This window comes from Xiphophorus couchianus, chromosome 6 (genome assembly GCF_001444195.1).
Source record: "Xiphophorus couchianus chromosome 6, X_couchianus-1.0, whole genome shotgun sequence".
Taxonomy (NCBI): Eukaryota; Metazoa; Chordata; class Actinopteri; order Cyprinodontiformes; family Poeciliidae; genus Xiphophorus; species Xiphophorus couchianus.
Genome location: NC_040233.1, coordinates 7135407 through 7161857, shown reverse-complemented (window position 1 = coordinate 7161857; position 26451 = coordinate 7135407). Strand labels below are relative to the sequence as shown.

At 41.6% G+C, this 26451-nt stretch overlaps 3 protein-coding genes across 3 annotated transcripts; 1 reads left to right on the top strand and 2 right to left on the bottom strand.

Moving 5' to 3' along the window:
* Window positions 1-7419: 7419 nt before the first annotated feature.
* On the bottom strand, window positions 7420-11649 carry tmem53 (transmembrane protein 53). Its single transcript, XM_028020838.1, has 3 exons — window positions 11370-11649; window positions 11081-11184; window positions 7420-8399 (listed from the first exon to the last, which is right to left on the bottom strand). The coding sequence occupies exons 1-3, from the start codon at window positions 11422-11424 to the stop codon at window positions 7698-7700; spliced, it is 861 nt and encodes a 286-aa protein (XP_027876639.1). The 5' UTR covers window positions 11425-11649; the 3' UTR covers window positions 7420-7697.
* Window positions 11650-11838: 189 nt separating this feature from the next.
* toe1 (target of EGR1, exonuclease) lies at window positions 11839-16886 on the bottom strand. The gene is made up of 8 exons (XM_028020833.1): window positions 16546-16886; window positions 16419-16459; window positions 16220-16316; window positions 15529-15687; window positions 15281-15394; window positions 13967-14115; window positions 13673-13835; window positions 11839-12987 (listed from the first exon to the last, which is right to left on the bottom strand). The coding sequence occupies exons 1-8, from the start codon at window positions 16657-16659 to the stop codon at window positions 12307-12309; spliced, it is 1518 nt and encodes a 505-aa protein (XP_027876634.1). The 5' UTR covers window positions 16660-16886; the 3' UTR covers window positions 11839-12306.
* Window positions 16887-17104: 218 nt separating this feature from the next.
* Window positions 17105-20689, top strand: LOC114146599 (THAP domain-containing protein 1). The gene is made up of 4 exons (XM_028020834.1): window positions 17105-17530; window positions 17728-17887; window positions 19056-19231; window positions 19320-20689. The coding sequence occupies exons 1-4, from the start codon at window positions 17381-17383 to the stop codon at window positions 19701-19703; spliced, it is 870 nt and encodes a 289-aa protein (XP_027876635.1). The 5' UTR covers window positions 17105-17380; the 3' UTR covers window positions 19704-20689.
* The last annotated feature ends 5762 nt before the right edge of the window (window positions 20690-26451 follow it).

Genomic DNA, 26451 nt, shown 5'->3' with positions numbered 1-26451 from the left:
ACTTGAGTGACTTCTCGTCGGCTCTCCGCTCGACTTGATCACAAGGCTGGTCCTGCGAAGCGCGGGGAGGAAAGCGAGGCTTCGGCGCAGCGTGTGACCCCGTGTAAAAGACGGCGGGGCACACCTGGCTGTTGGTATGAGAAGAGTACAATGACTGATTATTACAAAAACCAAAGGTTGGAAAAATAGCCTGAAGTCACTGCCGTTGTTGTGACCGGTTAGGACATGGATCTTAACATTCCAGTCAGATCATGAGATGAGAAGTGGAGTTTATTTGGTTAAACTAAATCTGTGGGATTTATTTTTTTGTTGGTTTTTTTTTTTTACAAAACAACTTATACATGTGGAATATGTATATTCCACAATATACATATTCTAGCCTACTCAAACCAATGCAGGTTTGAGTAGGCTATATATTGTGGGGGGTTTTTATGTTGGCTGTACTGTCAGAAACGATTGTTTTTTTTTAAGTTGTCTACAGATTTTTTTTTTTTTTTTTAAACTGCAAGGTATAAGAAGTGTTGTGGCTTTTTTAATATCACACAATCACATAGTTCAAGCAACCTTGTAAAAAGCCTTAAAATGAATGAATCTTTCTTTGCAGTGGCATAACCATTAAAGCATTTAGAAAAAAAAGTTAAAAAGTTGCTTTATTCTCTTCCAATGCTGTCATTTTACTTTCTTTACAAACTCCCACAAAGAAGACACTATCACTTTTGACGATATGAAATCATGAAACAGGACATGACTTAGGCTTCTTCTAAGACTTTTCATAAGGTTGAAGAGGGATCTTTGACAAAACTCTTTTCATAATATCTCTAGATCGTCCATCTTTTTGCTCTCTCTTCATCTCATTCCATATAATATAGAGAGTATAGGGGCTAATGTGATTGAAGAAGGTTGATAGTTGTTCGGGTGAGGTATTTTGTGTCGATTTCCTGCTGATCCAATGGTGGACTATTCACAACTTCATGGCAAGGCCTCCATATTTTTTTGCTTAAATGTCCTGAGAACTTTAACAATTCATAGCATCATAAACTCCAACGAGTTTCCTGGCAGTAACTTTGTAAGCGAAACAAGATCAAAGAAGTGTAATTATACATATCTATCCTTTGCGTCATACTAAACCAAGCTGGAGTGTTTGTTGCAGCTTTACTGATTTTGAAGGTTGGACTGGTAAGCCTTTCTAACAAACAGCAAGGTCCCATGTAGTGTCCAACTAGCTATAACTATTGAATTAGCCCACAACCAATCAAATTGTAGGAAAACATTCTAGATTATGGATTGGGAGAAAATGCAGTGTAGTTCTGTATGAAGCACATAACCTAGTCTTCGTATTCTGCTAGTGGAGGGAGCCTACTCACCACAACACTGTCTCCGTTGACTGTACAGACATAAAGGAATAGAAAACTTGTTCAAGAACTGATTGACCAAGAATGTATTTTAGTCTTCTGCTCATGCAGCCTCCTTCCTAATGTTGCCCTGGGCAACTGCCCATATGGTGCGTATAGGAGGAAATATAAAGAGTGATGCTAACAGACCACTTTTTGTTACACTTGTCCAATGGTGAGCTTTGGAGTTTATTATAACTGTGTGTGGTGACCTAATTAATATGGGAACTCATCCAGGCAAGTGCTTAAAACTTAAATGCATAAGTTATGTTTGTTGTAAAGATATTACTCGGGGTAAAAAAAATAAAAATAAAAAGGCTTTTCCTGCATCTTTGCCAGGGCGCCAACGAAAATGGCTTCCTGTTTTTACAGGAAACCAGATTGTACAGAGAGGAGACTGCATCACTTGTACTTTGTTCGCATAAATCAAAGTGTGTCAGACGTAAAATCAAAATGTCAAGCATTATACGGAACCAGTCCAAATCACCAGAGAGGCAGGCGCGGAGATTATCCGTTAGATCATATCTCTGAGTGCACGTCTACCTCTACGCAACGCATGTTCCCGTCAGATAAAATGCACATCCGTTTTCAATGATCTAGAAACGGGATTCACATGGTAGACTCTAAAAATGTCAACCTGTACATACCAAAAAACATTTCACTTCAATTTGCAGTGACATTAGCCTAAAGGGAAAATGGTAGAGGGGAATAAATAAAATTCCGGGACAAAGTTCAGTTTTTGCTCAGCAGCACGATAACCATAAAGAAGTGCAGCGAGGGAAGATTTAACTGTTTGAAAGATGTTGATCATATTTTCTGATAAATGCGGCTCCTGATAGGGCTCGTCTTTGTGTGGAGGCTCGCGGGTCTTGTGATGATGAAAAGCCACGCGGATTATTCGAATCCACTAAATCACAGCTAAAAGTCGCCGTGCACAGCCAAGGTCTATGAAACCATCAGCCCCAAATTGAGAACACAGACGATATGTTACCACATTGCCAAGTGCTACCACTTAATGCCATTAATCTTGGTGCTCTCCCCCTCATCCCTCTCACTCCATCTCTGCGCCGGAGAGCCGGGCGTCCTCTAAAAGTATGGATCTTGACCGCAGCCATTTTCCGCAGAAGAGGGAAAGGCTAAAGAGAAAGCGCTGACCCCTCCTCGCCACAATTTTCCCCTCATCAACTTGTGAGACTTCATTAACTTCCATGGTGTAATTTCTTCTTTCAGTGGGTTTCTAAAGGGGAGAGGGAGGCGTATGACGATCTCGGCCGCACAAACCGATCTATTCTTTGTTCTCCCTCATCTTCTCTGCAGCCTGCACCTAAAAATACTTTGTTTTAACTTGAAATGGCGACAAGGTTTTTTTTCTCCCCTGTAATCCCTGTAAAGTCAAATTATTTGCACAATAGGAATACCTTGAAGATAGGAAAGATGGATATAATCGCAAAAGTCTTGTTGGCAACCAGTAAAGCACTGGCACTTTCTAATATTGTAAAGCAGTCCAAACGGTCATAATTTTTCTGTCCCTTAAAGAGACATAAATAATGTCTGAACATGGCCTTAATCGTCCTGATGTGAAGCTGAGGCCTCGCCTAGAACCTGAACTGTGGAAACTGTGAGCCAATGCTGCCCTCTTCAGGTGGATCTACGTCTTTGAGTGCTGAAAAAGGTGTGGGCGAACCCTATGGCGGATGCAAAATCTTTTTTTATTATTTATTTACTGCAATTAGCTAAAAAATACTTTCAAGAAAGGAACATGTGCATAGGTTTCAGTCAAATTTGTTATGTTTGGCAGTTAAAAACTGCTCCCTCAAAGCTGAAATTTGCAATTATATTGCTTATATTTTGGAGAGCAAATTTGTGGCGTACCTAAAGGTTTTTGTTTGATGGGATATGCAAATTTGTGTGTGCATGTTTAATTTCACTCCCAAAGTGGTGAAATTTTACATGACTTTGTAAAAGCCCTGAAGAAGAGTCAGACGGGTTCCTTCTGCTCAAGCGCGTCTTATTAGCCGAGTTAGCTTGCAAACATACACAACGATCCCAAACATGAAACAACGGTATGGTAGCTAACAACGACGCTAACAATGGAGTGTGTAAATATACTTACAAGAAACATACTCACAAGCTTTTCAGCAGTTAGGAAACTAGCGTACAACCGTACATGTGTGTTTATTGACACATACCTGAAGAAGGGGAATATTTTAATAAAAGAGTCAGACATGTTCCTTCAGCTCCGGCAGGGGGAGAGGAAGTTCCGGTGCTCCTCATTATGGGTAGCGCTAGCGGTAGACTCCCCCTGCTGGTTGCATCTGGTTACATCAAACAAATCAAACCGTACATCATTTAGCCCAAACTGCTGGCAAAACATTGCGAATCAATCCATCACAACTCCACCCAGTGTGACGTCGTACAGTGAGAACTGTGGGTTATATCCGTGCACTTCCACTTGAAAAAAATGTGTATTTATATTGCTAAACGTTTAGATAAGAAATGATACCTTCTTGTGTAGTTATGAGGATTTAGTGCTGAAAGGATTTTGAGGCCTCATACACATACATCACCAAAGGACTGCAGTTCGTCTAATGTGCAGTTCAGAAAGCGATGTTCATCTGTCTGTGCCGATATGTAAACTTTCCTCTTTCTTCTTTCGCCCCTCCGAGCTGCTCCTCATGATACATGAAGTACCAGTGCCAGATCTGGAGCGGAGGCAAATGCCAACCTGCTTACTCCTCCAAATGTCAAATCTGACAGACACAGACATTCAGCAGCCATCGCCACTGGGTTGTTCCATAGACACACACATACACACACACACACACACACACACACAACTCGAACAGTCCTCTCTGTGTCTCATGAAAGCAGAGCAGGTGAAGTGGCTGGATTCAAGTGATGCGCTTTTTGTTCGGCAAGGGAGGAAAAGAGGCAAGTCTGGAAAACAAACAAAACTTGCCATGAACTCGTCATGATCAGATTTAATTTTACATGAAAAAAAAATAATAATAAAATAAACATCTGAGTCATTTAGTTTACATTGCCAGGTAGTGAGTGAGACCAAGCAAAAAAAACACTTGCAGGGATTTTAAAATAGAAATTTTGACACATGTCCACCAGAGGGAGCCACATACAAAGCGACAAATATCTTCAAACAACAGAAGCGCCTTCTCGAATCTGACCTGTAGTTTTACTTTGATGGAATTCAAACTTCTTTCCATGTGTTAGGATTTTACAGGTTGTTAAACTGACTCAATAACCAAGGTTTTATTTTATAGATAGGTAGGTTTTAAATGCATATTTTCTTAATGTTCAGAGCTTCTGTAAACAAAACATTCCCAACTTGATAGGCGCGAACTACAGAAGACATGTTGCATACTTCCTCGCTCAAATCTTCCTAGGCTGCATCTTCAAAGTGAGAAGAACTCGAAAGTCTTTTCTCTATTTTTCGTTATCCCTTTTTTTGTGCTACACCAGAAAGAATGTCAAATTTACATTATTCTCAATGTCAATTTCATTTACAGGGGGCAGCCCTAGCATGTTTGATGCCCTGGGCAAACTACATTCAGAGCGCCCCCATTGTAAAAGGCTACATTTACATACAGTTGCTTTATTTATATATCCATAGATGAGATGGTTTATAACTCCTGATTTATCATGATTAGAATAATTTTCCTATATCTGTGTTTGAACCAATTGTTCGGGCTAACTAGGCCATTTCTGCTGCTGATTTTGACCCTAATAAAGTAAACATCTTGTGAAAAAAGGTAGGAGACTTTTTACTGTGAGCATTCTGGTTTATTGAAGGCACATCAGTTAAAAAGTGAACATATCGGTTGTGCTTCACACATACATTCATCGTCACTAGGCTTCGTCCTTGGACTAAATTTATCTGCATCACACATTAGGTCGACTTCACTTGATTTGGACACAAATTCTGTAAGGCAGCGACAACTCTAAAGGACGGACTCACATGAATCACTGAAGATACGCGACACCTTCTTTAAAAAGCACCCTTATTTTAGTAGGAAATCATAAATTACGTTTCATAAATAGACAAAACAGAGCAGGCAGTCAGATCTGTGTCAGACTGCCCGGCGACTATTAATGTACAATGCATCACATTTCACAGCAATAAATTATCCTAGAAGATTTTAGGTTGTTTTTTTTTTTCAGTTGCCACAAGCAAGTATCTCAATGCTTGTGGCAACTAATCTGAGAAGAAAAAAAAAAAAAAAAGTGTTTATGTGGTACAAAACTTAACAGAACAGGTGCATCTCCGTAATTTAAATTATCGCTAGAAAGAGATTTTCAGTCATTGAAAAAGAAAATGAACCTCATTAATTATAAAGATTCATTTCTACACAGAGGGATATGTCTCAAGTGGTTATTTCTGGTCACTTTGATGACAATTCTCCGCAACTTTAATAAACCAAAACTTATTAGTCTCTCAAAAGATTTTTACATTTCACAACCAGTGAGAGAAAAATACTGAAATGCCATTTATGAGCGACGACTTGACAGGTTTAGGTTATCGACTCCATCCACAAGCAGGGCAAGCCGCAAAAAGCCATTGTTAAAGAAGCTGCCTGCTCACGCTGTGCTGTATCCTAGCAAGCTAATGGAAAATCGAGTGGAAGAAAAAAAAGTGTGGTGGGGCCGAAGTCCTTTCAATAGCTTCGTGCCTGTCATCTAAACTAGCAGAAACAAATGGCTGAAATAGATCCCTGTGTTAAATAGTGTGAAAAACCCTATCTCCAACTTTCCCTGTTGGTTCCAGTAAAGCATCCATAAATATGCATTTGAAAATATGTTTGAATACGATTATCGCGTGGCGATTAGCAATACAGTTGGCCTGCTTACTACAGCTAATGTGGCTTATGTTATAATGTGTATGTGTTACATTTAGAGCACTATTAACTGTGTGCAATAGAAGTATCTGCAACGACAACGACTGACTTTAAGCTTTAGTTTTTGTCGGAATTTTTATAAGTATCGCAATATATATCATAAAATCTGATACGCCAATCCAGATATAAATTTCACTTTTTGAATCTATAAAATTAATTTTATTACAATATTTTAAGTAAAAGCAATTACGAAATGTTATGCATGGTTCTTTTGTGCTTGTGTGTGGATAAATACTGTGACATTTCTAAGGTTCTCCTACTGTGGGAATGTCATACTGGCATATTTCAACTACCGTATTTTCCGCACTATAAGCGCACCACATTATAAGGCGCACCTTCAATGAATGGCCTACTTTAAAACTTTTTTCATATATAAGGCGCACCGCATTATAAGGTGCATAGAACAGACGCTACAGTAGAGGCTGGGGTTACGTTATGCATCCATTAGATGGAGCTGCGTTAAAGGGAATGTCAACAAAATAGTCAAATAGGTCAGTCAAACTTTGTTAATAGATTACAAACCAACGTTCTGAAAACTCCGTTCATTCCCAAAATGAATAAACATCTGTTTTATTATTTTCCCCGAGGTAAAGTGACGTGGTATTTGTTCGTGTGCGGATGGAGAGATTACGTCTTTTCATAAACCAAAAGCACCAAGAAGGACCGCCTCTAAATTCATTGATGTTAACTTCGCGTGCTAGCGCTGTTGCCTTCATTCGAATAGTGATTGTACTGACACTTCTACTTGCTGCTCTCTGTTCGAGTTTGTCCTCCAACTGTAACCATCTCGCTTTGTTCCCTCGGAAACTCTGTTTAGTCTTCTTTACGTGACGCAGGTCATCTTGTTGCTTCCTCCACTTCCGCACCATTGATTGGTTCATGTTAAATTCTCTCGCTGCTGCTCTATTCCCATGTTCTACTGCGTGACTGATCGCCTTGAGCTTAAACTCTGCGTCGTAAGCGTGTCTCTTAATAGGAGCCATTTTGGGGTCTTTACACAAAACCCAGCGTGCACTGCGCGCTTCTTCTTCTACGGGGGAAAATGAAGTCGGCGGCTGCTTACCGTAGTTGCGACACCTGTTGTGGCTCAATGTTGGTCCATATATAAGGCGCACCGGATTATAAGGCGCACTCTGGGCTTTTGAGAAAATTGAAGGGTTTTAGGTGCGCCTTATAGTGCGGAAAATACGGTAGTTTAAATGAGTTTATCTTATTAAAATAAACTAATTTAGACAAGTGGAACTTTCCCTTACAGTGCCGTGGGACATTAAATTGAAATGTAGCAGAAGTCATGAGAAGAAAGCTTTACAGTTTCTTGGATTTTTCAAACCACAGAAAGTAAATAAAAAAAGGCTTAGTAGTCATATTATCTTCAAACTCTGGAGAGAGCAAAGCTTCACTGACTCTGAACGTGTTGTCTCTTTTTCGTTTCGGGTCCTTTGGAGTCCTTCATGCAAGCCACCAGGAAGTCACGGCACTTGCGCGAGTACTGCTCGGGAAAATCACGGAAGTGGCAGACGTGGGCACTGGAGGCGAAGTCGCAGCTGTGCACGGCGACGCCCTTCTTTACCACGGTCTCCGCGAAAAGCTCGATGTCCCTGTGCCTGATCACCTGGTCCGCTCCGGAGTACAGCAGGAAGTGGGGCCAGGCGGGCGGCCGCTCTCGCACGGCGTCGTAGTGGTTCTTGTGGATGAACTTCGTCACCGGGTACAGCACGATCCGCAGGAGGAAGACGCTCACCGCGAAAAGCGCCAGGAGGACATACTTTAAAACGGGGCTTATCCGGGGACCCAGGGTGGCGGTGAGCGCGCGCAGGGCGCCTCGGACGTTTCCGCTGCCAGGCGCGCTGTCCACCACCGCCCCGAGCACGCGCAGCGAGCTGAACTGCTTGTCGCTGTGCAGCAGCTCCACGATGTACCGGTAGAGCATGAAGCCGCCGTTGCTGAAGACGTGGAAGAAGACGGGGCTGTTCTCCACCTCGTAGTCGTAGAGGACCTCCAGCAGCTTGAGCGCGGTGCCGCTCAGCTCCTTGTAGCCAAACGTTTCGGAGATGAAGACGGTCTTCAGGGGTGCGGTGTAGCGGATGGTGACGCATCCCTGAGGGAGAAGCCGAAAGTAGAATAAAGCAGACAGTTGGCAGTTTCCTTTGACGTCGCAGCGATTTTAAAGCTACAAGCCACCAGATATTTCAGTAAAAACAAATCAAGCGAACTCTGGATATAGTTTGTCTCCTACTGATCAACACATTCTGGACAATTTTCTATTAAGTGTTAGAATTTTGCTGTAAAATTCTTTGATAAAGTTAAATTCTATTCTCCCCAATACGGGTGGGAATTTATCGTATCGTTCATCATTTATCGTGATAAATTTCTTATTATATGTTGTTGATTTATTGTTGTTACGATACATTTCTATTAATGTGTAAAAACCCTTAAAAACTGTCTGGATTGATATTTTTCACCGATTTTCTCCTGTTTGTTCATGAAAGTTGTATCAATAAATCTGAAAATGTTATTAAATTCTTGTGTGCAATTCGGTGACACAAACCACACTTCTTTATGTGATTAGTGTCCTAAAGAAATGCATTACAAATGCATATGATTTTCAAGAACAGTATTTGTAATTGTGCCATGCACTCACGTTCATAAATACCTACAAAAACGTAACATATACATATCCTCACTTGTATCGTTATTGCAATAGTACCACAAGATATTGTGATAAAACCCTTAGTCCACATATGTCAGAGTCAAGGCCCGCGGGCCACATCCGGCCCGCGAGAAGGTTTTTTACGGCCCCTGGAATGATCTTGATTTATTATTAGAACCGGCCCGCAGACCGCAGTAAGCCGGCACCCCGTCTGAAAAAAAAAATACCTTCCTTATTTGAACTGTAAGTAGTTCTTTAAATGTTCTGTGAGATGATGTACTTACCCATGTATCCATAACAACCGGAACTTTCAATATCCACCAAGTTATTGCCGAAATATACCATCTATTAAAGGAGTGCCCCCCGGATTAATTACACACTCTGCAGCTGCAGCTGCGAAGTTACAGTATTAACCCGATACTTGCTGGAAAGTGCAACGTCTCCCCTTTCAGAAACCGTTGGAACTTTTCCACTTAGCGCTACGTGTGGCGGAATTACGGTACTGCAAATTTAGATGTGTCGCCGGCGACACGTGTAGCTGCGCATCCAGGCTGCTCAAACGTTGTCTATGTTTGGCAGCACATACCTGTGTGAACAACTGTTTTCTTTGATGAACCTGAACAAAACATCACACAGAAGTCAACTTACTGCTGAACACCTTCACTCAATTCTGAGGATTTCCTCAGCTCAGAGCCTTACCCCGAACATTGATGAACTTGTGGAAAAGATGGGACACCACCAAGTATCACCCTCAACCTCAAACAAGTGAACATTACTGTGCAATCACATATTTAGAGTTTTTACTCAGTTCAAGTTTAAAAGTTAAAGTTTAATATTTGTTTTCACTGTATGTTACTTCTCCTTGATGAAAGTGCTGTTTTTGATTAATAGATTTTTGCACTTTATTTTATTGTATTTCAATCCAATTATATTTTAAAAATATTTCAGTTGTGTCTGTTGAAAATTAAAGATTACTGACAGAGCCATAAGAAAATGTTGCTTTATTTATCTGATCATATTGGAATATATTTGTTAGGTTTTCAGTAGGTTCAATTAGGTTCACTAGACTATATGCGTCATTTAAAAAAATTTCAATGAACATTCGATCAGTCCGGCCCTCGGCTTGTAGCTAAATTTTTTATTTGGCCCTCCGTCCATTTGACTTTGACACCCCTGCCTTAGTCCATATCGCCCACCTGTACACCCCTATATAAACTTCTATACACATATGCCTCTGGTGGCATCACAGAAGGTAACTTTTTAGTGGACTAACTTCTATTTATTGTGTGGTTTTTCCTCCTTATTGTCAAATTCTACTTTAAATGCGTTTCTATGAATTACTCATTCCCACACTGCCTGGACACATGGAAGATCTATGAGAAAATTATGAGAGAAGACTGGATTGGCCAATTATCAGGTATGTGGTCATGAAACACCAAATGATGTGCTTGGTGTGTTTTACTGAGATGATTATCAAGTTCTAATTTGTTTTTTGATTTTTTGCAGAACTGTTTCAACATCTACAACTTGAAACTTGCTACATCATGCATGTGCTCGCGGTACAGCCTGTACCAAGAGGTGGGCATTTATCGCATCGTTTATTATTTACATTTCTTATCGTGATGAGAATTTGGATTCATTGTTGTCGAGTTCCGTAACAACAAATGAGTTTGTTTTTCAAGAGCAGTGTTTGTGGTGCTACAATTGCTGTGTCATGCAGTCACAGCCATACAGTTACCTGAAAAACAAGTAATGAACAGTTATCGTCACTTGAATTGTTATCACAATAGCACGCCCAGATATTGTGATAAAAATTTAAGGCCGTAGCATCAGTGTCGCCACCATTTTGTCAACAAAACAAAGAGGTTATAAAAAAATCAATGCTCAGCAGTCAGAGAGAGAGAGAAGGTTTCCAGGTGAACTTCCGCAGTGTGGGTTCAAATTACATACCGACACTGTAACTGGCACGTAAGAATTATATTTGCCGTGGAAACTCAATCTCCTGCACAATGACTGCTGTTCTGCAGTCATTGTGCAATTGATAGTGAAAAAGAATTACACTTCCTTATAGAATTTTGACTGGAATATTCCACAGTCTGCTATGGCTTTTCTAATCTCGTTGACCTGACCTTGTCATTGTAGATGGAGCTGTATTTGGAGAGGTGTTTGTCCTTGCACCCAGCCCAGCCCAACAGGATCACAACTGGCTCCTTTGTCCCCTGCCAGTGTCTCTCTGAAAACAGGACGACACACACACACACACACACACACACACAACACAGAGCTTTAACACTAGCACAGCGAGCTGCACCAGCAGTAACGGTACCACACACACAGCGGCTCTGCTGGACGGAGCTACTGTATGGGTTACATGCAAGGAGGACTGTGCATCTGTAACTATGACAGGTAATTACTCACCTGATGTGCCCGCATCCGGAAATACAATATTATAGTCAATATCGTCGGCAGCCATTTCTAAAAGCTCTCCGGCGGGCTAACGTTCTCTCATTTAGACGTTGTAAGCGACTGAAAGTAGGCTAACATGGACAAAATTAAGTATTTTCTTTAAAATAATAATAAAAAAAGACACTACGAACAGGTTGATTCACTACATCGACCATAGACAGTGTTACAACTGAACCCTTCCTACCGACAGGACAACCTCTTCTTCTTTTGGTTTTACAGCATGAGCAGCGATCTGTCTTTGGTTTATCGCCCCCGAGTGGACGACGGTCGAAAACGCTCCTAAATATTCACAGCTCCTTTGGATTTTGAAATGGATACAAACTGCTATGTAAGATTACACGCCACCTTATATTTTCTTTATTTTATTCTGGACAATTCATATAAGTCTTTTGGACAAACTGAGACCACAATAACAGATTTTGGGGTGTTCATAAGGTTTTAATCACCAAGAGAAATGAGAGGCAACAAATCTACATTGTGGCAACTGTGGATGCCAAACAACTCATTTCCAGCGAAATGTCGGATAATTAAATGGGTTGGCACATAAATTTAAGAAAATTCATTTGATTGAAAAAGGCAATGTTTTTAATTCGATGAACAGAGGAGGAGAATAAAACACTGACTGCTGATCCATTTTTTTGATCTATTTTTTAAAGAATTGTAACTGCTTAAAGAAAATTGCTGGTCAAAACGATGTCATCTATCATATTCTTCGTTAACATGAATTTATTAACGATTGACCCGGGCTCGATAAGACTCGTAGGACCGACCAGTCTCAGATAGTTCCTCAAATTTTCACACTAATCCAACCAGCAGCTGCCAAGATAATAAAACGAATACTATTAACCTCATCTTGTGTGAGATAAAATGACATTATAAAGAAACTGAGCTACATCTTCTGCCCCCACACCATCTCCATCTTCTGAACGTGGGCCTTGGATGACTTGGCGAAGGTGCTTTTCACCACATTGAGGGGCGCTGCCTTGCCGCTGAGATAGATCTTATTGACGCAGACGGGGAGCCAGGACTCTTCCGACTCGGCGTCGGCTCCTACCGGCCCAGGCTCCGCCTCCTTCTTCAGGAGCGCGCACGAGTAGGCGAAGATGTATCCCGTCATGTGGGCGTCAAAGCCCGCCCGGTGTGATCCCGCGTCCGCCTTCTTCTTTGCCTCGGCGTTGGACTCTGCAGAACGGACGCCGGTGCCTTCTCCGGCGCTCGCCGCAGAGTCTCCGGGGTTCGTTTCTTCACCGACTCCGTTTTCTTCTTCATCGTCGGTTTTCGTGTCCCACCCGTCGTCCATGCGAGAGTTTCCATCGGTGCGTGATTTTTCGTGCGCCTCCATTTGGTCGCCGGCTGCTTCTTCCTCGTCCGCTTCCATGTTTGGTATTTTATCCTTCGGGGTGCCGTCGAAGGTGGAGCAGTCCTCGGCTATATCCGATGCCCCTTTTTTTTCCCTGCGTCTCTTCCGCTTTTTCCTTTTTTCATCTTTGCATTTCTCATCCTGCAGGATGATCAGGTCTGTGTCGTGGGACAACGGGCACTTGGTGCCGTTTGGACACCAGCCGAAAGCCTGAAAAACACAAGCAAAAAATATAAACAAATACTGTGGAGGCGTTGGGTTTGTTTGATTTAATTAAAAGGTAGAAGATGTACACTTAGATAAAGTCATGCAACATTCACATTAGTAGGAACTGAAAGCTTGTTTTACAAAATAAAATCTAATGTAAAACCCTAATATGTTTCAAAAACATTCAGGAATAAAATAAGTAGAAAATAACAAAAACTTTATTGTATTTGGAAAAGTACATACACGGCTGAAGTTTTACACACTTATACTATCTCTGTTCAGTTTAGCAAATAAATAAAGTGAAAATATTGCCTCTTATGAAATGGTTTAAACTCACTAAGATTGGATGGAGCGTGTCTTAACATAAAGTTCCAGGTATTGCTTGTTGTTTTTGTATTTTGTAGCACAGGCAGTGTTTTGTATGTATGTTTTGTTTGTATGCATGCCACACTTTTTAGATTTTTTTTAGATTTCCACAATAAAGGGAGGAAAAAAACATATTGTCTTCCTTCCATTTCACAGGTACACATTATGCTTTCGTCTACTATATATATAAAACCTCAATATAAAACACAAAACTTAGCAATAAAATGTAAAAAAAAAACAAAAAAAAACTCGATTACTATATTTTTTGTAAAACTGGAACATTCTTCAACTTAAAAGGTTGCTGAGCGTCAGTGAAACTTACTGAGAAGCGCTGGCAGACATCCGTGTGTCCCTCTATGGATGTTACGGCCGGACATTGTCTGTAGTCGACGTAGGTGGACAAGTCACCAGCGTACTGGCAAAATTCCAGGTGGACGTGAGGTCCAGCTGAGCCAGAAGTGACACTGCGGCTGTTTTCCAGCTTGCTGGTGATATATGGAAAAAGAAAAACAAACATTCAGGTCTACTGTTTTACTGGACGTCTTCAAAAGCAGACAGTGTCGCCGATATAAGGATCGCCATGTCACTGAGTTGCTTTGTGTGCTGGTATGCTTACCATTTCTTGTAGGCGTACTCCAGATATGAGGCGGTCAGCCGCAGCTCAAATTCAGTCACGTATTTGGTGTCGTAAATCCCAGCAGGAAACATCTCCGACAGGTCGGCTGTGAAGGTGGCCAGCCGCTCGGGGAGGTGGGCATAAAAACTCTTCCGAAAAAATCCCACCAGAAAGAAAACAATTAGTCTCATTAATATCTAATACATTTAGAACCAACTGTTGAAACCAAGGCTGCACAGTGGCGCAGTTGGTAGCACTGTTGCCTTGCAGCAAGAAGGTCCTGGGTTCGATTCCCGGCCGGGGTCTTTCTGCATGGAGTTTGCATGTTCTCCCTGTGCATGCGTGGGTTCTCTCCGGGTACTCCGGCTTCCTCCCACAGTCCAAAAACATGACTGTCAGGTCAATTGGTTTCTCTAAAATTCTCCCTAGGTGTGAGTGTGTGTGTGTGCATGGTTGTTTGTCCTGTATGTCTCTGTGTTGCCCTGCGACAGACTGGCGACCTGTCCGGGGTGTACCCCGCCTCTCGCCCGGAACGTAGCTGGAGATAGGCACCAGCAACCCTCCCGACCCCATTAGGGACAAGGGTGAACAGAAAATGGATGGATGTTGAAACCAACTGTTTGTCAACAGTGACAAAAATATTTGGAGATGATACCAGGAGCTGCAGCTAATTATTTTAGCAATTAATTATTCTGACGATTAATCGCGTAAGTGGATTTAGCCACTTAGGCTTATTTTATACAATATTAAAAATATGTTAGAAAAATGCAAATAAACTTAAGAGTTTCTAAAAATAAGAAAATAAAATTGTATTGCCTAAAATGCAATAATATAGCAAAGAATGTATCTGCAGCTACATAAATATTTAAATAACCTCATTTGCTTCACTTCACATCAGCATTATTGCTGATCTGTTGACTATGTTTTTTTTTTTTTCAATTAACCAATTAATAATTGGACCACAGAAGGTGCTTAATAGTAGAATTGTACTGAATTTGAACCAGGTGAAACTAAAACCACAACTACTTGAGGAGTTCTGGGTACAAAATATTTACAGACGAAGCAGATTTGTCATCTAAAATGCAAAATGTGTATATTTTTGTACAGTTTTGACTTCATTCCTGCACTGAATGTGTTGTTTTTTCAGCAAACGGCCTTTTTTTGAGTTTGCATACTCCAGCCAACGATAATTTGAGTACTAAATTACTTGGCGTTTATTTCAATAACCAATTAATCACGACTCATTCTCTTCAGTCCCATACGCCGCCTCATGGTTCTGGAGCTTAAATGAGTCAAAGCAGTGCTCTCTGGTACCTGGTAGAGGAAGGCCATGTCGATGAGGCCGTTGTGTAGCACCAGGGCCTTCCTGGCTCGCAGCAGCTCAGTAAACAAAGTTCGGATGTGGACCCCACGGTCGTCTGAACCTCCCTTGCAGACATGAAAACGTGCAACAGAACACTTAAGGGAAAACGGAGTCAAAGTAATCACAGGAGGAGCCGAGGAGGGCCAATTGGCTGTTCGGTTCGGATGGAGCAGGGACACCGACACCAAGGCATTCTCACCTTATTGTTGCCCTTGCAGTACGGGATCCCACTGCCGTACTGCTTGTTAAAGTCAAACCCGTGCTGCACCAGAAACTGGACCGACTGCGGCTCTATGATGTACTCCTCTGAACACAGCAAGGTGAGGTTGTACACCTGGACCAGGTAGGAGTCTGGAGGCTGACGGAGAAAAACGCTTCTTACGTCAACGAACTTCCTAAATTAATCTTACTCCTGACCTTTTTGCACATCTTGTACCTATGCAACCACAAACAATAATTTAATTTATTTGGATTTATGTGACTGATGGACAAAAATGTGTATATAAATGAAAAGTGGATTTTTTTTCCCCAGATAAAAATCTGGAAAAATGAGGCCTGCATTTGTAATAAGCCCCCCCTTTATTCTGATGCCACTAAATGCAGGACATAGAAACATCCTTTGGTATCCTTCAGTGAGGATAGAGTCTGGAATTCCGGATAAAATTCCAATCGATGACCAATTGCATGTCTCACCTATTATTAGATGGTAAGTTGTAGGAAAACTTGTGGCATTTGTCTTTCAGTTTACAATTATGCAGTACTTCCTGTTTGTCTGTTGTTTGTTTTTTAGCATGACAAAATGGAAAAAGAAATGCACACACACACACACACACACAGTACATAGTTTAAGCATTTACTTGATAATACATAATATCCAGTATATGTGGTACCTTTTGGTCCAGCTTCTTGTAACACGCAATTCCCAAAGAAAGGATGGAGCGAGAGCGAGCCGCGTGACATATTGCCTTGTATCTGTCCTCTATTGATCTGTAACATATAAGGAAGGAGTCAGAGAAACAACTCTGATCACAAACTAACATATGAGGGGGTTATTGTTATTATTTTCTGATATAAAAAATGTACACTCACTCAGCCAACAGGGACTTTCTGTTTCCCAGACCACTCAGCTCCTGCAGCAAAACAGAGGTTGTAGTTTCTTCCAACTGAGCCACACACACATGATTAGAAAGCACACTCAGATCAGAGCAACACTTACCGTGTCAATCGCAATGAAGGATGATGTTTTAATTGCAACCACCATGGCTGGCCATAGTTCTTTGAAATTGTTACTATGGACATCAATTACAGGAACTACTATCGAAGATGACATGTTTTCTCTAAACTTTGTTACTAAAACGTTTCGCTTAAACTTAACAACTGCTACATGGGAGTTCCCTTAACACAGGAAACTACCCAATAAATCGTGTTTAGCTATTAAAAATGTTATATCTAGCTAATTACTTATTTTACGTCTCCGTTATAAGGTTTCAGATAACGTTCATTAGCTTCATATTTCCGAGTACATCAATGAGCCTGGCCGTAAACATTTCAGCGTGCTTCTCAGTTGTTGGTGGTTGAAATTTCGCATGAATGGAAATGGAGGTAAAAATACTGGATTCTCTATTAAAATGGCAGTAATATTAGAGTAAAATATATATTTAAAAAGAGTCTGATTTTGGTTTTGTAAAATCGCATTTTATTGGTTGTTTTTTTTATAGTAATTTGTTTTCAGTCAGGCACTTTTGTTGACACACGTGAAAATTACGTCACCGGACTCAAACACCGAAGGGCCGCGCGCCATTTTGGCTCAAACAAACTCCTTAATATTTTATCCCAATTAAAGTGTTTTTATATTGTAATAGGGTATTTTTATGCTAACATATTGTGGGGTAACAGTAAACCTATAACGACTCAACATTTGTTTTGCCTTCTCTTTACGTTGTGAAAGGTGTCAGCCAAAAGTCATGGTTTAAAGAAACCCCAGCTGAGCCAACTCATTTCTTTGCTAAGTTTTGTTTTGTTGGTGGTTGGTTTATTTTTCATTTTGTGTAATGGGAGGCTGCTCCGCCCCAAATTGCTCCAATTCAACTAGCATAGGGAAGCAGCTGTTTAGATTCCCCAAAGACCCTGTGCGAAAGAAGAAATGGGTTATAAACTGCCGACGTGACTTTGAGCCCACTCCTCACTCCAGACTCTGTCAGGTAAGATAGTTTTCTGTGTCCCTCTAAAATAACTCATTCAGGACAATCCATTGCACATTTAATAGATCTATTAATTATAACAAATAAGCAGCGTTATTCTTCGTCGTCGAAGAATAGCCCTCGTTGTCGTATTTAACTAGATCACCACCATTGCTAACTTGCATGTTTACACTGTTATTGATGTGTCTTTTCGCAAGGACCACTTTGAGGAGAGCCAGTTTGAAGAAATAGCCAGATCTCCAGCTGGTGGGAAAAAGCTGAAGCCCAATGCTATTCCCACGCTGTTCAATGTGGGAGACCCTCCTTTCCCTGCAGTCACCTCTCCATATATCCTGCTGCCACTAAAATCGGAACCAGGTACTTCTCTAAATGAATTATTGTCCCTGTCTTGGAAAATGGAATAATATAACAATCTAGACCGTTAGATTGTTATATCATAAGGATTCCTTCAAAATTATCATACCTTCACATTTCTTTTAATTCAAGCTGATTTTTCTTTTCTTGACCACTAGGCTGACAAAAGATACATTATTATAAACAATAAATTTTATTTAGAGACATCTTCCAGGACACTTAAGGTCACTTACAGACCTTACTCAAATACTCAATAATATGTGAAATGCAGAGCATATTGTCAATGTAGTAAAACAATTATTAGCAATAGCGGGTTTCTGTGAGGTCATTTCAGAGGATGGGTTAGCAAAGAGGAGGAGCTGGATGAGATTTAGAGTTTGTGGCCTTCGACTAAGATCGTACTTTAAATAATTTAATGTAAATCCAATACTGTTTCTGTGGGGTAGTTCTATAATATTAATATTAATAATATAGTAAATCCTCTCAGAATGGTCAGGGTGGTAGAAATAAACTCCAAAGGTCACTGTTGGATAACTTTGGCAGTCCTGGGGGTGGGGTGTCCATAGTAACCATTAGACTTTGCCTCTACATGCCAAATAGTTGTTTGGAAGTTAGGTCAGGAAAAAAGCAACTTTTGTTTTTGTCCTAATGTGGGGTGTTTCGAACTCTACTGACACTAACTGTAATCGTGTGCTTTGGCATAACGACATTAAAAATCTGATGGACTCACTGCACTTTTATTTATTGGAAAGTTTTATGTTCAGAAACTTGAGGCACCCCAAAACAATTTTTATCACAGGTTTTGTACAACTTCATGTACCAAATGGCACATGACCTATTTTGAAATAAATAATTAGGAACTAAATGTGTCCCCAGTGTTTAAGAAAATAATGCAATGTATATTTAGCAGTTCTGTCAGACAGAACTGCTAATAAGTTTGTATGATATTAGATCAAGTATTATATCTTATTCTGTTGTGGTAAAATTTTCATTGCTCTTTTCATAGTGAGGCACAAAAATACACCAAAAACGTCATGAGTATGCCTTAAAGGAGAAGCTTCTTAAGTTGCTTTAGAAGACATCAGGCTACCACTCTACTTGGTCAATTGCGTTTCAAATGCGTTCGATCACAGCACTTCTCTTCCACTTGGACGTTTTCTTGTGATTCCAGTGGAAAAGGATCTAAATTTTGGCGATCATGGCTATGCCAGACGCAATCCTTTGTCTGGCCTTGAAGAGGAGGATGGAGAAAGAACATCTGAAGACCACAACCCCTGCATGCAGTGTCAGCTCCTTAAGAAAAAACTGGAGCAGGAGATGCAGCACACCGCAAGACTACAAAGAGAGGTAGGAGACATCTTATTTGAAGACTAAAATCAGAATTGAGTTGTTGAAGGACTGAATAAATCCAGTGAGCCCTTTTCTCCTTGTCCAGGCAGAAGAGATGAAGAAGCGTCTGTATAGGCTCGATCGCATCGAGAAGGGGCTCCAGAACTTTCTGTACGAGGACCAGATCAGAGCGCTGTCCCTCACGAAGCGCTCACGGCGCGCCGTCTGGTCGCCGGAGACGATCCTGAAAGCTAGAAAGATCCGCTGTGCCGTCGGAACCAAAGGCTACGAGTACCTGAGGGAGATCGGCTACCCTCTGCCCTCGTACAGGACTCTGTGCAACCGTCTGGAGACGAAGATCATGGTGACGACCGACATGAGCTGTGAGGAGCTGGCAGAGCTCGGCCTGGGGCTTATGGCCACATGCGACAGTCCTACAGAAGGGGTCGGGGACAATGATGAGGAAGAACTGATGGGAGTTTTATCCTGATCCCAGTTACTTACACTGATTCTGAACTGTTGTAGAGGGTTAAATTGAGAGATTACACTGTCCGTGATTTAGAAAAGTTTTGCGGCACTGGTTTTAAAGTTTTCTGGCCTTCAGGTCACCTGGCTGTGCCCACATTTTACATCCACTCACGTGATGTTTGATGCACCGGCTTACATGTAGCCTGGATTCATGTTCTGCTGATTCCTGCTGTTATGGTAGCCTGAACATGTGAGGAGCATGTGCACAATGTAGCTCATTCATATGCATCTTGTAAATGTGAGTGACGCTTGTTAAAAAACCTCTTTGCACATAGCTTTGTGAAATCGCTGCTTGTTTTTACCGTCAATTGTGACACAGCTGAGTCTTTTACTGGCCTTGTTCTATACATTTAAAAAAATTAAGTATAATGCAAACAGATAAACATGCTGCACACTTTGGGTAAGATGACCTTTTTATTAGGAACAAAAGAGATGACTGAGGCAACCTTTAAAAAAACATTTGGTGATCTACTCAGCATATTTTGTGGATTTTAGTAACAGTAGTTCTCTGAGAGAACTTGTCAATTATACTCTTAAAAAAACTGTATTTGGTTTATTTCGATTTGGTTTAACAAATCGAAATATCCTCCAGTTTTCAGTAATGCAGTTTACTGTCAGACTAAATTTAACATATCCATCTGATCTCTCTTTAAATTATTAAAAACGCTGTACAGAATGTAGACATTGGCTGGTTTCTGTCACTTAGCTATGTCTTGATTAATCAGATTTTATGTTTAACATTTCATGATAGAATTATTCCTGATTTATAGGGAAGGAATTGGGATTAACAAAGTGTTCACCTCGTCCCAATCCTATTCAAATATGTACACAAAATCAACAGAATATGGATATTTTGTTGCCTTTTTTATTATTATTTCCTTTATTTTCTTTTTTGTTGTTTGGATCATGGGTGCCGAAGTCACGTCCAATAAAACAGCTAAGTTCCCAGTTAGCGGTCATGTTTCTTCTTTTTATACAACGTTTAGATGTGCATTACCGCCATCTACTGGAATGGAGTGTGGACCGGTCATTCAGCTCTACAGAGGTCTGGTAGCGAGCAGGTCATTTGATTCAGGTGTGTCGGAGTAGGAGCGCATTTAATGTTGCGTTCCAGTCACCTCAGAAATTGGAGCTCGTATCTGGTTTTTGATACCCGATCCAAGATAACGGCGTTCTAGTTTTTCTTTTAAAAAAAGAAGAAGAAAGTATCAACCTAGCGACGCCCATTGAAATTGTTTGCATTACAAACATACTATTAAGATGCTTTCCATAAGCAAACACCACTTTTAATTTGTTCGGATTAGATTTACATGCGCTACGTGTAACATTGACGTTAGACCCACGTGAGTGTTTTATAAAAAAAATAAACATGTCTCCATCACATCTTACTACTGTTAACGCGAGGAGCGGCCATTTTGAAACGCATAGCTTACAAGTCGCAACTGGGCGACTTCGGGGAGCGCTCCAGTTGATTTTTAGGCCCGAGCAGCAAAGCGCTGCGAAGGCCTATTGTATCTGTACTGTTTCTTATTATTCTAACGATTCTGCCCCCCTCTTCGTGTGCCTTTTTGGGGGCTTTATCATATTCAAAAACTCACCAAACTTGGCGGTCGCGACTAGGCGGTTTAAAAATTTTGAATTTTAAGGTTGCCGCAAAAATCGCAAAAAAAATTGCTCAACGCCGTCAACGAGCAATTTTCAACAGACCCATTGCTATTCACTTACTTCATCGTAGAGACTTGAAATTTGGTACAGTTGTAGAGCTCACTAAGACGCTCAGAATTTACAAGTAATGTCATAGTGCAAGTATCGCAGGAAGTCGGCCATGTTGGATTGAAGGTCCATTTTGGACCCTATTTTGGCCGTTTACAGCCTTCGTATTTGATCAAACTCCTCCTAGGGATTTCGATTGATCGGCTTCAAACTCGGTCAGTCTGATCATAAGGCATGTCTGATTTAAAGTTATCAAATTGGTGAGTTTTGGAGCATGTTGAAGGGGGGTTACCAGGGGTCAAAGTTCACCTACACGCCATGAAACAAAAACCTCTTATATTTCCTATACAAAAACACATAGAGGGACCAAACTTTCAGTGATTGATCGTCATCGGGTGTCCTATAATACCTTGCAGTGAAATTTTTTTTTTACGTAGGCCACGCCCCCTGAGAGCAGGAAGTGTAATGTTTTACTGTGAACGGTCGCTATCTTAGCCCTTTGACCTAATCAACATGAAACTGTGTCCAGAGACAGAAGACATGTTGGTGTGTTGTGGATTCCAACCCCGACCGACTGCGATGAAGCAGGTGGGCGTGGCGGCGTTGCGAACGCCGTCGAATTTCGTTTGGCTCTGAATTCCACAGTTTCGGGCCGACCTGCTCCAAACTCACTAGGATGGATCCTTTTCCACCCGCCAACAGGAATCCATAGCGAAATTTGGTGGGCGTGGCCGAATTTCTCTATAGGGTCCCCTAGAATATTTTAAATGAACAGCCCCAAGCCATGCTTTAACTTAGAATTACGAAACTTGGTACGCATGTGTATCTTGTCAGGACGTACAAAAAAGTCTCTTGGAGCCATGCTCTAAACCCAACAGGAAGTCGGCCATTTTGGATTTAAGGTCCATTTTGGACCCTATTTTGGCCGTTTACAGCCTTTGCATTTGATCGAACTCCTCCTAGGGATTTCAATTGATCGGCTTCAAACTCGGTCAGTCTGATCATAAGGCATGTTTGATTTAAAGTTATCAAAACGGTGACTGTAAGAGCTTGCTGAAGGGGGGTTACCAGGGGTCAAAGTTCACCTACTCGCCATGAAACACGAAACTCTTATATATCCTGCACAGAAGCTCACAGAGATACCAAACGTTCAGTGATTGATCATCATTAGGTGTCCTAAAATACCCTGTGGTGAAATTATGACATCACGTAGGCCACGCCCCCTGAGAACAGGAAGTGTCATGTTTTACTGTGAACGGTCGCTATCTTAGCCCTTTGACCTAATCAACATGAAACTGTGTCCAGAGACAGAAGACATGTTGGTATGTTGTGGATTCAAGCCCTGACTGGCTGCGATGAAGCAGCTGGGTGTGGCGGCGTGGCGAAGTGACCTGTAACGCTGATGCTATACGTTTGCTTCTAGATTCCATATATTTCGACCGAGCTGCACCAAACTTGGCCTGAGTGATCCTGTTGTGATGCCTGACAATGCTATGTCATCATATTATAACGTCATCTAAGCCCCGCCCCCTCAGAATGAATTAGAGAGATCTTCTGTGTAATTACATAATAAACAGTCCATGTTCGTCGTTTGTAGGGCAATGCTGCCCTCTGCTGGCCACTGAAATAGTTTCATTATTTCAGTAATTCGACACCAGAGGGCAGCATTGCCCTACAGAATGACAGTTCAATGTTGTAATGAAGAGGAAAAAAATGAAAAATTGGTATTTCTAACACAAAAACTCACAGAGACACCAAACTTTCAGTGATTGATCATCATCGGGTGTCCAATAATATCCAATGGTCAAATGATGACATCACTTAGCACTAGGATGGCTCGGCTTTCGAGTCCTTCCCATATTGGCTGAACAGGGCCAAAAGACCCTGAGTCCACCCTGACAACTCTGATGGCTCAAATTAGCCTCCATTCATCCATTCTTCTATTCTTCTATTGTTCAATTGTACATGTGGTCGTTGACCGTCAGGCCAGAAGGTAGGAATGTGAATAGTCCATGTTGGGGGTGGGTATCTATGATACCTACGACTAGTCAGTTTAGTTTTGAAGCATACATGAAGTGTTTTTGGAGAGATGTGACCTTTTGCAGCTGATCCATGATGTTGTGCTGCATTATCCAGGTCATTTTGCCAAATGTACATAGAGTTTGCAAAACATACAATCTGTTTCAAAAAATATGCAAAGGTTTTTCTAAAAGAAATGAGTAATGTTTCTCTTTGAAATAAAGCCAAGAGGGTATAACATGACAGTTTAGAAATAAACTAACCAAATTAATTGTGTTGATCCACCTCAAAAAAATCATGCAAAACGTGTAAGCAAAAGAGATCTGTGAGACTTAGCACATGCAAATTTGCATGCAGCCTTTTGTGCTGTGGAGGATAAATAGGTTACTGCTTCACCTATTTAGTTCACAAGAACTAATGGCATTTATTTCAGTCATAATCTTGCGGGGGGTGACCAAGGTTCCATCACTATGTGACAGCTAGTCAGCAAACCTGGCAAACATGATTGACATGGCAGCACTGAATGCACATGTGCTTTATCAGGCATGCATTGGGGTGCAGGAGAGACGGGTGGACTTCCTGGTTGAGCTTGCAAAAGAGTTCGGTAACTCTCATGTGAGTGAGAAGAAGGCACACAAGGAGAAACTGCTTCGGCAACAACCTTCCACACCCAGCTCAGGCAAAAGGGCGAAGTGTCAGGTCAACCATCGATGCAGGATGCGTGTCCTGAGGCCGAAACATCATCAGTGACCCCTCACACCCCCACCATGGACTGTTCTCCCTGCTGCCCTCTGGAAAGAGGTTCCGCAGCATCCGGTGCAGGTCCACCTGGTTCCGAAACAGCTTTTTCCTACTTGCCATCAGACTGCTGAACTCTTAACTGGACTGCACTCAAAAACTGGTCTCCACTTCATACCTTGCACATGTACAGAGCTAAATAACTTCTATTTTACTGTCAGTCCTGCACTTTATATTTTATATTTATATTTATATTCATATTTTATACTGTATTTTATTTTACTCACAACATTGGAACCTCAAACATTATCCTGAGCCGTATGCAACGAAATTTCGTTCTGTATACAACCTGTGCATTGAAAATGACAACAAAGTCAGTCGAAGTCGAAGTCTAAGGAACAATTGTGCAACTGTGAGATGCGTTGAGGCCATTACCAGGGTACTTATAAGGTAATGGCCCTATTTACTGAACAAAAGCACCTGCTAGATAAAATCCTTCAGGCCAGTTGGACTATCTAAGCCGAAATAGGTATACGTCAGAAAGGACTAAATCCAGCCATTCTAGTGTTAGGCCACGCCCTCTGACAACAGGAAGTCTCATATTTTGCTGTGAACGGTTGATAGCTTCTGCACCAAACTTGGCATGAGTGATCCTGGTGGGATGCCCGTCAATCCTACGTCATCATATTATGACTTCATCTAAGCCCCGCCCCCTCAGAACAGGAAGTGCCGTTTTTTTTCCTTGGAAAGCTCTGTTTATGGCTCTCTTGACCTAATCAAGATGATTCGGATGATAATCTCTGTCAATGCTCGCTGCTGGCTGAACCGTGTAGGCGTGGCCAAATGGCGAATATCAGTCCCTCGCCATATTCATACGTTTGACTCTTATTCACGCATAGATCATCCAATTGGCGCCAAACTGGATATGTATGACCTTTGTTCACCTCTAAAGAGCCCAACGGGTTTGAGATGTAATTTGACTCCACTGCGACCCCTAAGTTAATACATGGGTTGTATCTCCTCGATGCATCGACCGATCTGCACCAGATTTTTTGAGAGTCGTTGGGGAGCGCTGTAACGCCGTTGCCATACGTTTGGTTCTGAATTTCACAATTTCAGGCCCAGCTGCTCCAAACTCACTAGGATGGATCCTTATCCACCCACCGACAGGAATTCATAACAAAATGTGGTGGGCGTGGCCTAATTTCTCTATAGGGCCCCCTAGAGTATATTAAATGAACAGCCCCAAGCCATGCTTTATCCTAGAATTACGAAACTTGGTACATATGTGTATCTTGTCAGGACGTACAAAAAAGTCTCTTAGAGCCATGCTCGAAACCCAACAGGAAGTCGGCCATTTTGTATTGAAGGTCCATTTTGGACCTCGATTTTGACGTTTACAGCCTTTGCATTTGATCAAACTCCTCCTAGGGATTTCGATTGATCGGCTTCAAACTCGGTCACTCTGATCATAAGGCATGTCTGATTTAAAGTTATCAAATTGGTGACTGTATGAGCTTGCTGAAGGGGGGTTACCAGGGGTCAAAGTTCACCTACTCGCCATGAAACACGAAACTCTTATATATCCTGCACAGAAACTCACAGAGACACCAAACCTTCAGTTATTGATCATCATTAGGTGTCCTAAAAGACCCTGTGGTGAAATTATGACATCGCTTAGGCCACGCCCCCTGAGAACAGGAAGTGTCATGTTTTACTGTGAACGGTCGCTATCTTAGCCCTTTGACCTAATCAACATGAAACTGTGTCCAGAGACAGAAGACATGTTGGTGTGTTGTGGATTCAAGCCCTGACCGGCTGCGATGAAGCAGCTGGCTGTGGCGGCGTGGCGAAGTGACCTGTAACGCCGATGCCATATGTTTGCTTCTAGATTCCACATGTTTCGACCGAGCTGCACCAAACTTGGCCTGAGTGATCCTGGTGGGATGCCCGTCGATCCTACGTCATCATATTATGACGTCATCTAAGCCCCGCCCCCTCAGAACAGGAAGTGCCGGTTTTTTGCTTGGAAAGCTCTGTTTATGGCTCTTTAGACCTAATCAAGATGATTCGGATGATAAACTCTGTACATGCTTGCTGCTGGCTGAACCGTGTGGGCGTGGCCAAATGGCGAATATCAGTCCCTCGCCATATTCATACGTTTGGCTCTAATTCACACATGGATCATCCGATTGGCGCCAAACTGGATATGTATGACCTTTGTTCACCTCTAAAGAGCC

Excerpts from the sequence above, each read along its gene's own strand:
- tmem53 (XM_028020838.1), bottom strand. The coding sequence starts at position 11,424 with ATGGCTGCCGACGATATTGACTATAATATTGTATTTCCGGATGCGGGC. Across the intron at positions 11,185-11,369 it reads TCCGGATGCGGGCACATCAG|AGAGACACTGGCAGGGGACA; the intron begins GTGAGTAATTAC and ends TCCTGTTTTCAG. Across the intron at positions 8,400-11,080 it reads GCTCCATCTACAATGACAAG|GGATGCGTCACCATCCGCTA; the intron begins GTCAGGTCAACG and ends CTTCTCCCTCAG.
- toe1 (XM_028020833.1), bottom strand. The coding sequence starts at position 16,659 with ATGTCATCTTCGATAGTAGTTCCTGTAATTGATGTCCATAGTAACAAT. Across the intron at positions 15,688-16,219 it reads ACAAGAAGCTGGACCAAAAG|CCTCCAGACTCCTACCTGGT; the intron begins GTACCACATATA and ends TTTCTCCGTCAG. Across the intron at positions 15,395-15,528 it reads ACTGCAAGGGCAACAATAAG|GGAGGTTCAGACGACCGTGG; the intron begins GTGAGAATGCCT and ends CATGTCTGCAAG.
- LOC114146599 (XM_028020834.1), top strand. The coding sequence starts at position 17,381 with ATGGGAGGCTGCTCCGCCCCAAATTGCTCCAATTCAACTAGCATAGGG. Across the intron at positions 17,531-17,727 it reads CTCACTCCAGACTCTGTCAG|GACCACTTTGAGGAGAGCCA; the intron begins GTAAGATAGTTT and ends TCTTTTCGCAAG. Across the intron at positions 17,888-19,055 it reads GCCACTAAAATCGGAACCAG|TGGAAAAGGATCTAAATTTT; the intron begins GTACTTCTCTAA and ends TTGTGATTCCAG.